This window comes from Lissotriton helveticus, chromosome 7, assembly GCF_964261635.1.
Source record: "Lissotriton helveticus chromosome 7, aLisHel1.1, whole genome shotgun sequence".
Taxonomy (NCBI): domain Eukaryota; kingdom Metazoa; phylum Chordata; class Amphibia; order Caudata; family Salamandridae; genus Lissotriton; species Lissotriton helveticus.
This window is the reverse complement of record NC_136068.1, coordinates 140,701,119-140,717,108: the sequence shown is the minus strand read 5'-3', so window position 1 is coordinate 140,717,108 and position 15,990 is coordinate 140,701,119. Positions and strand designations below refer to the sequence as shown.

The window sequence follows — 15,990 nt, the reverse complement described above, 5'->3', positions numbered from 1 at the left end:
CAGCATGGACTTTTCATTAATATTAGAAACTCTGCAGAAGTGTAAACTGAGGTGGTTAAGCAAGAAGAAAAGGAAAAGCAGTGAGACAAGTGACCAACCTGGGTCTATGTTTCTGGTGTCGGAATCCAAATAATTGAGTCAGATACATGCATCTTCTTGTGGTTGTTCTACACATTTCGCAAACTGTAAATTTCTCAAGAGATCAATAGTCCAGATCTTACCTCTTATGAAAGGGGTCTTTCAACCCACCTAGTAGCGGGTGGTTCGTGATCCAATAGCATGCAGTGAAGCATTCATTATTAGTCTGGCTATGGACACCAGTGACAATGCAGCACAGAACAGTATTTATAGCACAGAAGCAGATTTTATTTACAACAGACACATATTACAGCAATAAAAAAAAAATCGGAAACTAGAGCCAAACAACAGTCCAGCCAAGTCTCTTCAGAAAGAAACAAACATTTCAAATAATTCTATCCAGGTCAAATATGCTGCAGATTCCAGTGGAAAACATCTGTATTCTGTGCTCCATATGCCCCCAATGATGCCTTTTACTTTGGCTCGGAGGCAACCTTAAAAAAAGGGCAAAAAAACATCCAGTGCGGAGAAACCGTTATTTGCTTTAATTTCAATTGCTTTTCAAAGAAGGGGATGCTTCAGACTGAAGTACACAAAGTCAAACAGACGGAGAATTCACAACCGATGACAAAACTTCCTTGGGAGGGGCGTTGAGCGACAGGACTTCTATATCTCACCCCCACATCGAAGCACTACCACTTTGCCCTACTACCACATGTGGTGGGGTAGCTCTTGCCTTCAATGCCAGGGAAGTGTTCCAATACCAACCACTGATACTGCTACGGAAAGATGATCAAGCTTCATAACTTTGCACTCTTATCCACAGAGGGGTCTGAACAGCACTTCTTCAGATTCTCTCCCGAAACCATCTCACCTCACAGCGATATGTGTAAAAGGAAGGGCTGCTCAAGTTTGTAATTATGCTCTTTTCTGCACAGCCTAAGGTTTAGATACTATCTGTTAACTCTTATTCTAGATTTTGGGTGGCATTGCCCCTATGTTCAGCACACAACTAAGTTCCTATGGTGTAACTGCGGTTACTATCCTGGTAAAATTGTTCAAGCTGTGAATCTCAACCGCACAGCCAATGATGTTTTTCAACACTATTCCTTCATAATGTCCCGTTACAAATGTCTAGGCGATAAATCTCTTCATCCTTCATTAGAGATGCATGCTCAAAAGGAGACAGAGGAAAACATAGGGGTACTGAAGGTCCCACATGCCTGAAGTTACAAAGACAATTTTCCAAATACCATGCCCATCCAATGTGAATGCAGTCAAGGCAGCAGCTACGCCAGGGCAGATATGTAGAGAGGTCTCACTTCTTCAGATCCAAAGCGACTGAACGCAACTAACGCTGTCAGCATTTGGACTACATTTGTAACTTGCCCAATTTTCTGTCCTTCACCAACTCCCCTTCACACACACACTTTACATATTCAACAATTTAGGCTGAAAGACCACTACAAGTTTCTGCACAAAATGCCATCCAGAATACCCAAAGCCATACATTCATGTGCAGCTCAAATAAGCACCAAGATCAGCCTGTCACCGGCAGCAAATGTACAAGACTCACAAATTTACCCTTGGCACCTGTGACCGAGAATACCCACCCCTCTCAAGGTGATCATGGCACAAAGAGGGCATATATTTACAAAGCCCTGACTTTTCACTGCAAGTCTACTGTAAGCCAGTAAACCTACTGCCAAGGCAGGATGTGGAGTGAAAGGGACAATGAAATAAGGAGACTGGGGTGACCCCTAAGAGATAAAAGCTGCACAACATATGCTTCTCACAATATTTTTACTGGTTCTGTCTGCAGACAACCACTGCAGAAATAGGCCTAGATCCAAGACTCGCTGTGTGCATGGAGAGGGAAAGTATACAGCAGCATCAAGAAACCACATGAAGCAATCCCTTTGCCTTTCACACCCAATCAATTAAAAAAAGATTAATTACCAAAAATAACTTTACAGAGGAGGGTCCTCATTAAAACCACTCCGAAACTGGAATATAAAGTTAAAATGCATTGATATATCACCATGTCCCGCCCCGAAAATCCATGGGTACTGTCCCGAAAAGTTCATTCCCACCAAGAGTGACCCTGTTGAGTTCCAGGCCATAGGTGGTGTGCCATGGATGACATTTGTTCCTTAAAAAGCGGAAACACCAGTGTCCGAGGTCGAGTCTCACACACACAGTTGACCTCAATCAGTCTATTTTCACAGCAGCATAGATTTTACGGATGAACATGTATGCTGCGTAGAAGCCAATGGTACCAGTGAGAAGCCAGAAGGACAGGACCATCAGAGTAGTATATCCAAAGTATAGGAGCGAGGGGATAAATTCCACAATATCCAACTATAAGAGAAAAGACAAAGACGTTTTCTTAGTATTACGAACAAAACTGATTGATACAATGTGCTATATACTGGAAAGAACAGTTCTGCACCTTTACCACCTCCTAAACCAATATGGTGGAGGTTTGCAAAATCCCTCCAACTCAATGGAAGGAGGACAAACACCAATTTTATGATGAAGGTTCACTGCTAAGGTTTTGGATTATTATAGTTCCTAGTTAATGGAATACCCATTCTAGCAGCTGGCGTACAGGATACATTTGCCCTCTGATGTCCAATCCACAGCTCTTATAACTGCCCATGGTCATGTCAGTCTTTTTCACCCTCATCTCTTTGTAATCATACAGCCTTTCAAACACACAATACCAGTTGCTCAGGCCTGGAGATAGAAAGTATGAGATAACTTGAACTGTTGCAGTGAGATCTGGGATGTAATTACACCTCATGCTACCTGGGCTGCTGAGACTTTCATATATTACCTTATTTACAAAGTAGAAGACGGCATAGATTAAGACGTAGAAAGCGGATCCTCCAGATACTAGGAATGTCCGCCACCACCAGCGATAATCCTAAGAGCATAGAAAGATGAAAACACATGAAATAAAGAAAACCAAGCAAATACTCTAATTTCATTTCGAATGTAGTTCTAGACCCATCTACAGATCCAAGAGCACAGTATCAATACATCACTAGTCGTACAGTATTTGAGAGTTATCACCCCATCAACACTACCACTTTCGCCACATCCACCAAGCAATCAAACAGCAAAGCACTGCCCAACAATCCCACATCAGGGCAAGCACCCCACTAATGGTACAGCACAAACAACTAATCTATTTGCACTCTAAGCATTCCAATGCTATAGTACAGGACACCCACCACCGATCTCGCAGAATATATTCACAAACCCTGCAGCAAGGAACACCCACCAAACCCATGGACAGAACACTCCCCACCGACTGCACAGCAATGACAAAATGCACTGATAGATGGTCTCGCTAGCTCTTCCTTACCTCGGCACACAGCTGAAAGTAGACCATGACTATACTGATCTGGGAACATGATACCACAAGGATTATAAAGACCAGGAAAAGAAAGCCGAAGAGGTAGTAGAACTGATTTTCCCAGATAGCCTGAAAAACAGAACACAAGTTAGATATTTAACACCTGAAAATAGCACTCTGTCTAAATAGCTTGCACATAGGAACACTCAAAGCACACTCCCAGCAATAGATTGCCTCTTTAAAGGTGTGCCACAGGCTCCCAAAAGAAAGTGCCACCTCAAAACACATCATGTCATACATCCTGACAGTGTCACTCTAAATCCCAGAGCGTATTGCCTAAAGCACACACTGCTGCAGCTCTCTGGAGTGCCACGCCAACACACAATCTGTAATGCCTAGTCACACATGCAAACATCAAAACGGAGTATGTCATTGTACCAATACAAATGTCTCAAATCCACCACATCCAAAAGCACAGGCTGCTACAGTTGCTAATACAGTTACACAGCCTGTCAAAAGTCTTTACACAGAGCACTTACAAAAATAATCAAAGTTAAAGCCAACGTCTGATAGAATTCGCACAAGGACCCTGGCTGAAGGGCTGAGAGTAGGGTAGGGCATTATTTTGGAGGGATGAAATGATTCTGTGGAAATGTTATGAACCCATGCACCCAGACCTCGGGTAGAAGGATTACTAGCTGAAGCCTACATATAATATTATAACTTGTAATTGTATGGAATACACTTCAAACTACCCTTCTTACTGCCATTTATGGGCGCTATCATAAAACTGGACTTTTGTTAACCTTCTAACAATAAAAGAGCAAGTTGGTAATGAAAGGATTAAGACATGTGACATTTGATTAGGCAATGTTTTTTTAGACTAGCACTCACACCATTGAGCTACATTACTCAGTAATGGCCGGTCTTTGTTGATGAGCTTGCGTTAAATTGTAGCCAATTGCAAAAGTAGATAATCTCGACTGCCAGGCTTTGAGTATCAAACTAGGATTGAATGCTAGCTTGACACGTTCCAACCAGTTTCAATGTCAATCCAAGGGACTTAGAGGCAAGTGCAGCAGCAAGCAGGTTTGAAAAGCAACTCCAGAAAGTGTGCGGCTAAGTTTAATGCTGACGTTTGAGAGGACAAGCCAAAAAGTGCTGCCAGTCTGCAACAAATGTGCTACCTACACTGAAAATGAAGAACAGCTCAATGAACATGGCTCCAAACGGCAATATTCCGGCCATAAGGATCCTGTGGAGATGAATAAACACAAGGTGAAGAGACCATGACAAAAACACTACTCACACCCCAAGATGGTTATTGCATCGCACAATAAACAACTTCTAGATAATGAACCAGATGCACAGTTTTACAGGAAGGGCAGAGTGAGAATTAATCTGCCTAGGATCTTACATATATATTCAATGGGAAGTTGAGATATGATTCCACATACCACGTACTGTAGAACACGGAGACAGAATTTCTATATCACACGACTACCAACAGCAGCAGAAGAATGGCACAGCGTCTTACTACACCAGTGGTACAGAATTAAACCATCTCTTACAGCGTTATCCCTTGTCATATGATACCTTCTAAAACATTCATACGAGTCGAATAGCTGAATGACTCCTTAGCAGGTACACATGAGAATTAATTAACACATGAAGTGGATGCTACAAGGAGATTTTAGAGAGGGCACATGAGCTTAGGACCAGTCTTGCAAACGAGGACCCAAAAGACGGCTCAACATTCCCAATGAGTACTACATAAACCCCAGCGAGTGTACAAACAATTGTTAGCATTCCCGATGGTCAACGATGCATTTGTGACACCAATATGAAAAACTGGTGGCTGACTCCTATGGCCCGAAAACCAGGCAGGTATTACCCTGGATGACTTCCTTCCATTGGGATTGCTAACATTTACTTAACAGTAATTTTAGCATTTCCTAAGTGGCATTATTATTCCCAACAATGTTGGAAAACCTACCCTACAAATCTCTTCATGTACCACCTCTGTTCTGGAATCTGCCGAGGGATCTGGTTGGTCCGCACAGGGTTATCGTAGGGCTGCTTACGAAATCCAAAGTAATAGCCAAGATACACCAGAGGCAGAGAGATTCCAAACCACATGCACAACAGGGCAGCCATTGTGGGAAAAGGAACCTGCCAGCAAAAAACAAAAACAAAAAAAAAACACAAAAAAAAACGAACAAGTCAGTCTCATCATCTGTACATGAAGCTTAGCCAATAACGTCCCAAGTTACCCGCCCAGTTAGCAATGGCAAAGACTTAGGGGGTTATTATGATGGCCATCGTATGGGGATTTGGTCCGCACGACAACTAGTCGGTGGTCCCACCAGCCAGATTTTGATGCGACTGCCATGTAGGCGGTCGGAAACATCTCTTTTTCAATTGCAGCTTGTGCTGCGACCCAAAAAAGGGCTACAACACATGCCACAATTGAAAAAGGGATGTTTTTAAATATCCATGCACAGTGTGCCAGGCACCATGTGGTGCCTGGCACACAGGGTATGTGTGTTTGGGGTGGCACCACATGTGCCCTCCTGGCCCCATTTCGGAGGCCCACGGGGGACAGTGGCCCTGCTAGGGGCCCCCACAGTCCATTTCTGTCTGCCTTTACATGGTGGTGGGACCGCCATGTAAAGGCTGAGGGAAAGGGACATCATAATCCCTAAGGCAACGCCTCTGCAGGCAACGCATCCATTCTATGGATTAGGATATGACTGCCGCCCTGACGGGCTCTTTCAGCCTGTCGGAGGTGGCAGCGGTCTTTCCCCCACCCAAATTTCTCAGACTGCTCGTTTTGTAATCCGGTGGTTGGACCGACAGTGGCGTTCGCCCGATATCCAAATGAGGCCCTTAGTGTCCTGCTTGTGTTAGTGGTCCATGACACCCGTTAACTCCCAGTGTATAACGTTTCTACCAGAGCACGATTCCTCCCTTCTCTATTCATATAGTCTGTAAAATGGAGCACTCCTGTTGTATTTAGTAAAAAGCTTGGACTAATGCAGGATTCTAGTCATCCACCTGTATTCAGGACCAATGCTATCTTTCTGTATGCCGTCTTACTACATCCATGGCTACTTTCATGGAAATGTCATTTTCTGCCCACTCAAAAGTGCAGACTATAGCGTTCATCCAGTAAGGATTGTGTGGGAATGCGTAATATCTTTGCATTAAGGATGCCATGCAACAATCTTACAGGTTCCCTGTGTCCCCAATGAGTACTTACCGCTCCAGAAGAATGCTTTCCCCAGATAAAGCAGTTTAGGATAAAACAGATTCCAAACACAACACCTGGGTACAGCATGGCAGTCTGAAAGAAAATAAAGAAGGAGACACTAACTAGTCATGAGTAACCTCAAACTCTAACTCCCCAGATGCTTCATTGCCGAATGCACAGCATTGTGTGCAGCACCTTAATCCTCTCCAGTACCCACTTCATGATGAGCCAATAATGCAGACAGGGAAAATATTTGCATAACATAATAATGGTCACAGTTATGGTATTTCTAGCCTCCAAAACTCTATACTTTCTACCTGTCCCAAGAGAACAAAATGTACAAAGTTCAACATACAACTCATTGAACATTTGCCCACACTAAAAGCTTTCCATCTTTGAGAGTCCCACAAACAAGTCCAGTATCCCCAGAATAACCCCTCCGCATGAAATGAAGGAATAGTAGAGCACTCTCACTGGAGTGTGTGCAATGTGCCACCTTTGTCATATAAGGGTAAGTATTGAGTAACAGGCTGTAATATCCGCCTTTCTCTTTCTTTTATTTCTCTTCTTTCTCTCTGTGTTCATCTTCTTTCTTTCCTTTCTATTCCTTCCCTGTCATCTAGCTTCTAGAATCTTTACTCATCCTAACTATTCTATTCTATTCTATTCCTGCGCTTCGGACTGAACAGACACCTTCGCTGTGGGTCCTGTTACTTAGTATCCTGTTTGGTTCCTGAAACTTGAATAAAGAGACAACAGGACCACTACAGTCTGGATCTCATTCTGTTTATCTCCACGGTCGCTACACAGGCATTACTAAAATGTGATGTCAACACTAGAGCCAACGATTCACAACTACTTCATTTATATGACCAAAGAAAGGAAATCTCTGCAATGGCAGACTACCTTAAGCAGATGGAACATTGCTTTGGGCACAGAAGTAGAAGCGCAAATAGTTAAAAGCCATTTACATTTCTTTTTAGGCACGCCAAGGACCCTTCCTTGAATCCTAACAGGCCATCCCCCATGTCCTAGTTTGATGAAGTACAGTAACCTTCCTGCTCTTACACACTTGGAGATGAAGACACTTACACAGAAAGCTCCTTTCCTCCACCGGTGGCCTTTCAACGTCCGATACAAGCGACCAGCAGAAAACCCCCCAAACACCCTAAGGAAGAACATACAAGGTTAGTGGAAGAATGAAAGCACAAATAATTTGTCTTTGGAATGGTCAGCACAAAGGATAGAAAACAGAAGAAAGCATAGGCAATGTCCTCAAATGAATAGCAGAAGTAAATATCACATAGGAAAGGTAATAGTAGGAGAAAAGGAATCAAATGGAAGAATAGATATATGAAACTAGAAGAAAACAATGCAAGCAGATGATAGCACTGAAGCAGTCAACAGGTGGATAAAAACCGTGCAGAGTAGTAAGAACATGCACCTACACACATAAGCAAAGACCATAAGGAAGATCAAAAATGTTTGAAATATCCGCACTGGTTAAGAGACACTTACCCCATAAACATAAAGAGGAAACAGGCAGTCGTCATCAAAGCTCCTCGGCTGGATGGCGAGAGCATCCCTAACATGGCAACAACTGCAGAACAAGAGAGGTTATGGTAAACATGGAAGCACACTTATAATGTTTTCTGTACTGCGGCTACCACTATTTCCAAACACTGATTTCAGTATCCAACTCCAAACTATCCTGTACAAAGCCAGCTACAGCTCATTACTGTCTTGGATGCCCTGAATATCATGCTTGTTTCTTCTCGGAGCCTTTCAATAATGAGCTAGAGTCACCATTTTAAGTACTGTCCACTCTAAGTTCTGTAAGCAATAATTAGTTCTATTAACATTCAGATTTTGTTTAAAGATGTATGAATACCACTTGGTGACTGAACAACAAAGTGATTGGTACAAGAAACGGGCAGAGGGAGCACGCAGCTCCCTTATTTGCTCCCCTGGAGCACGTGCTGTCGGACCCCTTTAACTCTCAGTACCTCAATGTCGGTCAACTTGTGTAGTAGGGGTTCTCTGTGTATAGTCATAATTATGTAAATAGTCCCGCCCATGTGCGTGGACCCCGGAGCAATCAAAATTGTCTCTTAAGTTGTCCTCTTCTGCAATCCTGCATAGACACTTAGGAGAAAATCAAAGACAAATAATGCAGCCTGAAATTAACAAGGCTACACTGGCCAGTACTTCATCCTGACGTGAAAAAGGATAGCCAGATAATACTGAAATTTAAACATTTTTGCTAAGTTTCACACATAGAGAAACTCCCCTTCACAAAAATCCTTTGTCATGATAGAGAGGAAGGGTTGGACAGACAAGCCCCATATGCTGCCATTATGTGTCTGTAAATGGACACCGTGCCTTTAAAGAACCCTCCAGAGACCCTCGGTATCCCATGATGCACAGCCAAAGCCTAGTTACTTTCAGTTCTTTTTTCCGGCTCCTGCTAGCAAGACCCTGGAACATTGAGCTCTACCTATAATTGGTATATCTTCAGATTTTTGAGCTTTTTCGATAGTTTAAGTGTTTCACTCGACGTTTGAGGCCTTTACCTTCCCTTTGCTGTCTTTTTGGGACAATTAAGCCACTTTTTTCTTGTCAAAATGCCATCTTTATTTGACAAGTGCCCAGAATGTGGCAGGAAGAAGGCAAAGTCAGATTCTCACAAGGTTTGCATACTCTGTCTTCCTTCATCTCACGTTCCTGACTCCTGTGTCGTCGACTCGACGTCGAGAAGGAAGTCAATGCCTAGAAGCCATTGGAGCTAGTCGTCGAGAAGCCTGTCACCCTCTGTGGTCAGCATCTCCACATCTGACAGTTCAAGGTCACGGCGGTATCGACGTTCGCCATCAAGGGGCACTGCCTTTAGAGCTTCCTCTTCGAGGCCTGCCCGCAAGCGGAGGAGGGCGATTCATACCTCGGAGTACTCCAGGACCTATTTACCATCCAGGTCACCGGTACCAGCTCAGCCTGTGGCTCATCAGTCGCCGCTGCGGCCTAGGACTCCTACGCCTCCTCCTCCTCCTCCTCCTCCTCCTCCTCCTCCTCGCTCGCCGACACCTCCGCCACCACCGCCTCAGCCGCCGGTGGCTTCACCTGTGCCGGTGAACCCGGCGGTGCCCAGAAGGCCAATATCTCGATCCCGACTGAGACATCGCTCTCGCAGCCGGCACCGGTCTTCTATCAGATCTTGTCATCGCCACGAAAGGTCACGTTCCAGGTATACTAGGGACACAGAGTCCTCTAGTGGAGAAAGATATTCGCCGACCTTGTCGGATTCCCCACCTCCGAGGGTGTCACCTGTTGATGACATTACCACGTTCCAGGAGATTCTAGTAAGGGGAGCGGAGAAACTGGGCATTGCACTGTCCGTGCCTGCCCCTACCACATCTGTGATCTTCAAGATGCTACAGCGGAATCAACTCTCTCATCCTCTGCTTCCTTTGGTACCCAGTTTGGAGGAACCGGTAATGGAATTGTTCCTGACGCCTGCCTCAGTGAAGTAGGCACCATCTAGACTTAAAAAGAAATACAGGCCCCCCGGACTCGGATCCGGCATTCCTTCGCGTGGATCCTCCTCCGTATTCGCACATAGTGGTGGCGGCGAAGAAGAAGCAGCACGCTACGGCCCCTTCGTCCACTGTTCCACCGGACAAGGAAAGCCGTAGACTTGATTCTGCGGGGAGGAAAGTCTGCAGCACTGCAGCCACTTCAATGAAGGCAGCAAGCTAGACTGCCCTCTTGGGCCGATATGACCGCTACTTGTGGGAGCCTCTCCAACAGTTCGTTGAACTCCTACCTAGAGACAAGGGTGAGGACTTTCAGGAGGTTCTTAATGAGGGTCTGATGGTCTCTAATCAGATCATCAGTGCGGCTGCGGACACCTCTCTCCTGGCAGCCCATGGGTATTGTCATGGTGTGACTCTGCAGCGCCATTCATGGTTGCGGCTCACCTCCCTGAAACCGGAGGCCCAACAACGGATTGTTAACCTGCCCTTCTCGGGTTCCACTCTCTTTGGTGCCCATACGGACAAGGAATTGGCTCGTATGAAAGCGGAGGTTGAGACACTCATGGCTGTTGGCTTGGAGAAACCTAAGGAACAGTGTAAGAGATTCTGCCCCTACCAACGGCGCTACTCTTCCCAACGCGGACAGGGCCGTCAGGCTGGACAGCAACAGCAGTTTCAGCGGCAGCCCTTTCAGAGGCGTTAAGAGAGGCAGGGGTAACCAACAGTCCACAACAGGAAACAAGGGCCCCGCTGGGTCCAAGCCCTGAGGGATTACTTCCCCCTCTTCTGTTACTCACTCCGGTGGGGGGGAGGCATTCAAAATTACCTGGCAGAGTGGAGAAAAATAACTCAAAACAATTGGGTACTGAATATTGTTTGCAATGGATGCAGTCTACGTTTCGTCAGCCCTCCTCCAGCTATTCCACAAGTTTGTTCACAATATCTGTTGCGCGAACTTAAGTGGAGGCCGATACCCTGTTAAGAACAAGCATTAGCAATGCAATAGGTCTCGCATTAGGAAAGTTTGAGCTATTGGTCTTGTAAATTACACATTTTTTATTTATGTGTTGGTTTTGAAAATAGCGAAATTAATAGCTTTCTCATTTACAAAGCCAATAGTTATAACTTTCACAAATGTGACACCTATAGCATTTGTAATGCAATATATGTTGTATTTACGTGACTTAGATGTATTGATATTACAAATAACAATGGCTTTTATTTATTTTTAATAATTAATACTTTAAAAAAAGTTATTGTAATTTATAATGGCAATTGCTTAAACTTTTGTAAATAACTTTTGTGAAGATTATGTCCAGTGTATTTTATTGTGACACAAATCCAAGAACAGAAGTGAAATATTAACATCTTTTTGTGACATTTGTAATAAAGCTTGAAACATTGAGAGAACATATTCGAACCAGTTGTTGTTGAATGGTTGCACAGATTGATGCTGTGGTGGCACTGAGTAATGTTGTGGTGGCGACGAGTGATGCTGTCGCGTTCAGTGATGTTGTGGTGGCAACGAGTGATGCTGTCGCGTTCAGTGATGTTGTGGTGGCGACGAGTGATGCTGTCGCGTTCAGTGATGTTGTGGTGGCGACGAGTGATGCTGTCGCGTTCAGTGATGTTGTGGTGGCGACGAGTGATGCTGTCGCGTTCAGTGATGTTGTGGTGGCGACGAGTGATGCTGTCGCGTTCAGTGATGTTGTGGTGGCGACGAGTGATGCTGTCGCGTTCAGTGATGTTGTGGTGGCAACGAGTGATGCTGTCGCGTTCAGTGATGTTGTGGTGGCGACGAGATGCTGTGGTTATGCGATAGATGGAGGGTGGGCGATAGATGGAGGGAGGGAGGGCGATAGATGGAGGGAGGGAGGGCGATAGATGGAGGGAGGGCGATAGATGGAGGGAGGGAGGACGATAGATGGAGGGAGGGAGGGAGGGCGATAGATGGAGGGAGGGAGGGCGATAGATGGAGGGAGGGAGGGAGGGCGATAGATGGAGGGAGGGCGATAGATGGAGGGAGGGAGGGCGGGCGATAGATGGAGGGAGGGAGGGAGGGCGATAGATGGAGGGAGGGAGGGAGGGCGATAGATGGAGGGAGGGCGATAGATGGAGGGAGGGAGGGCGATAGATGGAGGGAGGGAGGGCGATAGATGGAGGGAGGGAGGGCGATAGATGGAGGGAGGGAGGGCGATAGATGGAGGGAGGGCGATAGATGGAGGGAGGGCGATAGATGGAGGGAGGGAGGGAGGGCGATAGATGGAGGGAGGGAGGGAGGGCGATAGATGGAGGGAGGGAGGGAGGGCGATAGATGGAGGGAGGGAGGGCGATAGATGGAGGGAGGGCGATAGATGGAGGGAGGGAGGGCGATAGATGGAGGGAGGGAGGGAGGGAGGGCGATAGATGGAGGGAGGGCGATAGATGGAGGGAGGGCGATAGATGGAGGGAGGGCGATAGATGAAGGGAGGGAGGGAGGGCGATAGATGGAGGGAGGGAGGGAGGGCGATAGATGGAGGGAGGGAGGGAGGGCGATAGATGGAGGGAGGGAGGGAGGGCGATAGATGGAGGGAGGGAGGGAGGGCGATAGATGGAGGGAGGGAGAGGGAGGGAGGGAGGGCGATAGATGGAGGGAGGGCGATAGATGGAGGGAGGGAGGGAGGGCGATAGATGGAGGGAGGGAGGGAGGGCGATAGATGGAGGGAGGGAGGGCGATAGATGGAGGGAGGGAGGGAGGGAGGGAGGGCGATAGATGGAGGGAGGGAGGGAGGGCGATAGATGGAGGGAGGGAGAGGGAGGGAGGGAGGGCGATAGATGGAGGGAGGGCGATAGATGGAGGGAGGGAGGGCGATAGATGGAGGGAGGGCGATAGATGGAGGGAGGGAGGGCGATAGATGGAGGGAGGGAGGGCGATAGATGGAGGGAGGGAGGGAGGGCGATAGATGGAGGGAGGGAGGGAGGGAGGGCGATAGATGGAGGGAGGGAGGGAGGGAGGGCGATAGATGGAGGGAGGGAGGGAGGGCGATAGATGGAGGGAGGGAGGGAGGGCGATAGATGGAGGGAGGGCGATAGATGGAGGGCGATAGATGGAGGGCGATAGATGGAGGGAGGGCGATAGATGGAGGGAGGGCGATAGATGGAGGGAGGGAGGGAGGGCGATAGATGGAGGGAGGGAGGGCGATAGATGGAGGGAGGGAGGGAGGGCGATAGATGGAGGGAGGGAGGGCGATAGATGGAGGGAGGGAGGGAGGGCGATAGATGGAGGGAGGGCGATAGATGGAGGGAGGGCGATAGATGGAGGGAGGGAGGGCGATAGATGGAGGGAGGGAGGGCGATAGATGGAGGGAGGGAGGGAGGGAGGGAGGGCGATAGATGGAGGGAGGGAGGGAGGGCGATAGATGGAGGGAGGGCGATAGATGGAGGGAGGGCGATAGATGGAGGGAGGGAGGGAGGGCGATAGATGGAGGGAGGGAGAGGGAGGGAGGGAGGGCGATAGATGGAGGGAGGGCGATAGATGAAGGGAGGGAGGGAGGGCGATAGATGAAGGGAGGGCGATAGATGGAGGGAGGGAGGGCGATAGGGAGGGAGGGCGATAGATGGAGGGAGGGAGGGCGATAGGGAGGGAGGGCGATAGATGGAGGGAGGGAGGGAGGGCGATAGATGGAGGGAGGGCGATAGATGGAGGGAGGGCGATAGATGGAGGGAGGGCGATAGATGGAGGGAGGGAGGGAGGGCGATAGGGAGGGCGATAGATGGAGGGAGGGAGGGCGATGGAGTGAGGGGCGATGGAGTGAGGGGCGATGGAGTGAGGGGCGATGGAGTGAGGGGCGATGGAGTGAGGGGCGATGGAGTGAGGGGCGATGGAGTGAGGGGCGATGGAGTGAGGGGCGATGGAGTGAGGGGCGATGGAGTGAGGGGCGATGGAGTGAGGGGCGATGGATAGTGTAATTATGTGGCGTGTAATTATGTGGCACTGAGTGGTATTTGGAGTGTATGTTGCATTGAGTGCAGAGTAATTATGTGGCATATAATTATGTGGCACTGAGTGGTATTGTTTGGAGTGTGTGTTGTATTCAGTAGATTGTAATTATGTGGTGTGTAATTATGTGGCACTGAGTGGTATTTGGAGTGTATATTTCGTTGAGCACAGTGTAATTATATAGCATATAATTATGTGGCACTGAGTGGTATTGTGTGGAGTGTATGTTGCATTGAGTGCAGTGTAATTATGTAGCATATAATTATGTGGCGCACAGTGGTATTGTGTGGAGTGTGTTGCATTCAGTAGAGTGTAATTATGTGGCGTGTAATTATGTGGCACTGAGTGGTATTTGGAGTGTATGTTGCATTGAGTGCAGTGTAATTATGTGTCACTGAGTGGTATTTGGAGTGGTGGTGGTTGTGGATATGGTGGTGGACACGGTGGTGGTGGACGCAGTGGTGGTGGATGTGGTAGTGGTGGACGTGGTGGGGGTGGATGTGGTGTGAGTGGTGGTGGATGTGGTGAGAGTGGTGGTGGATGTGGTGAGAGTGGTGGTGGATGTGGTGAGAGTGGTGGTGGATGTGGTGAGAGTGGTGGTGGATGTGGTGAGAGTGGTGGTGGATGTGGTGAGAGTGGTGGTGGATGTGGTGAGAGTGGTGGTGGATGTGGTGAGAGTGGTGGTGGATGTGGTGAGAGTGGTGGTGGATGTGGTGAGAGTGGTGGTGGATGTGGTGAGAGTGGTGGTGGATGTGGTGAGAGTGGTGGTGGAAGTGGTGGGAGTGGTGGTGGATGTGGTGGTGGTGGACGTAGTGGTGGTGGACGTGGTGGTGGACGTAGTGGTGGTGGACGTAGTGGTGGTGGACGTGGTGGTGGATGTGGTGGTGGATGTGGTGGTGGACGCGGTGGTGGACGCGTGGTGGTGGGGTACGTGGTGGTGGGTGTGGTGGTGGTGGATGTGGCGGGGTACGTGGTGGTGGGTGTGGTGGTGGTGGTGGTGGATGTGGACATGGTGGTGGTGGGTGTGGTGGACATGGTGGTGGACATGGTGGTGGTGGATGTGGTGGTGGGGGACGTGGTGGAGGAAGTGGGTGTGGTGGTGGTGGACGACGCGGTGGTGGACGCGTGGTGGTGGACGCGTGGTGGTGGTGGACACGTGGTGGTGATGGACACGTGGTGGTGATGGACACGTGGTGGTGATGGACACGTGGTGGTGATGGACACGTGGTGGTGATGGACACGTGGTGGTGATGGACACGTGGTGGTGATGGACACGTGGTGGTGGTGGTGGACGTGGTGGTGGTGGTGGACGTGGTGGTGGTGGACGTGGTGGTGGACGTGGTGGTGGTGGTGGTGGTGGACGTGGTGGTGGACATGGTGGTGGTGGATGTGGTGGTGGAAGTGGGTGTGGTGGTGGTGGACGACGCGGTGGTGGACGCGTGGTGGTGGACGCGTGGTGGTGGTGGACACGTGGTGGTGATGGACACGTGGTGGTGATGGACACGTGGTGGTGATGGACACGTGGTGGTGATGGACACGTGGTGGTGATGGACACGTGGTGGTGATGGACACGTGGTGGTGGTGGTGGACGTGGTGGTGGTGGTGGACGTGGTGGTGGTGGACGTGGTGGTGGTGGACGTGGTGGTGGTGGACGTGGTGGTGGTGGACGTGGTGGTGGTGGACGTGGTGGTGGTGGACGTGGTGGTGGACGTGGTGGTGGACGTGGTGGTGGACGTGGTGGTGGACGTGGTGGTGGACGTGGTGGTGGACGTGGTGGTGGACATGG

General features: G+C 48.5%; 1 protein-coding gene across 1 annotated transcript in view; it reads right to left on the bottom strand.

Moving 5' to 3' along the window:
* Positions 1 to 344: 344 nt before the first annotated feature.
* TM9SF4 (transmembrane 9 superfamily member 4) overlaps positions 345 to 15,990 on the bottom strand; it is a 144,455-nt gene continuing 128,809 nt past the window's right edge. Inside the window, exons 11-18 of the mRNA XM_078651776.1 lie at positions 8,214 to 8,295; positions 7,788 to 7,863; positions 6,705 to 6,788; positions 5,439 to 5,614; positions 4,634 to 4,697; positions 3,452 to 3,571; positions 2,918 to 3,007; positions 345 to 2,439 (exon numbers count right to left, since the gene is read on the bottom strand). Coding sequence (XP_078507902.1) covers positions 2,290 to 2,439; positions 2,918 to 3,007; positions 3,452 to 3,571; positions 4,634 to 4,697; positions 5,439 to 5,614; positions 6,705 to 6,788; positions 7,788 to 7,863; positions 8,214 to 8,295 — 842 coding nt within the window. The 3' untranslated portion in view covers positions 345 to 2,289. The remainder of the gene's footprint in view (positions 2,440 to 2,917; positions 3,008 to 3,451; positions 3,572 to 4,633; positions 4,698 to 5,438; positions 5,615 to 6,704; positions 6,789 to 7,787; positions 7,864 to 8,213; positions 8,296 to 15,990) is intronic.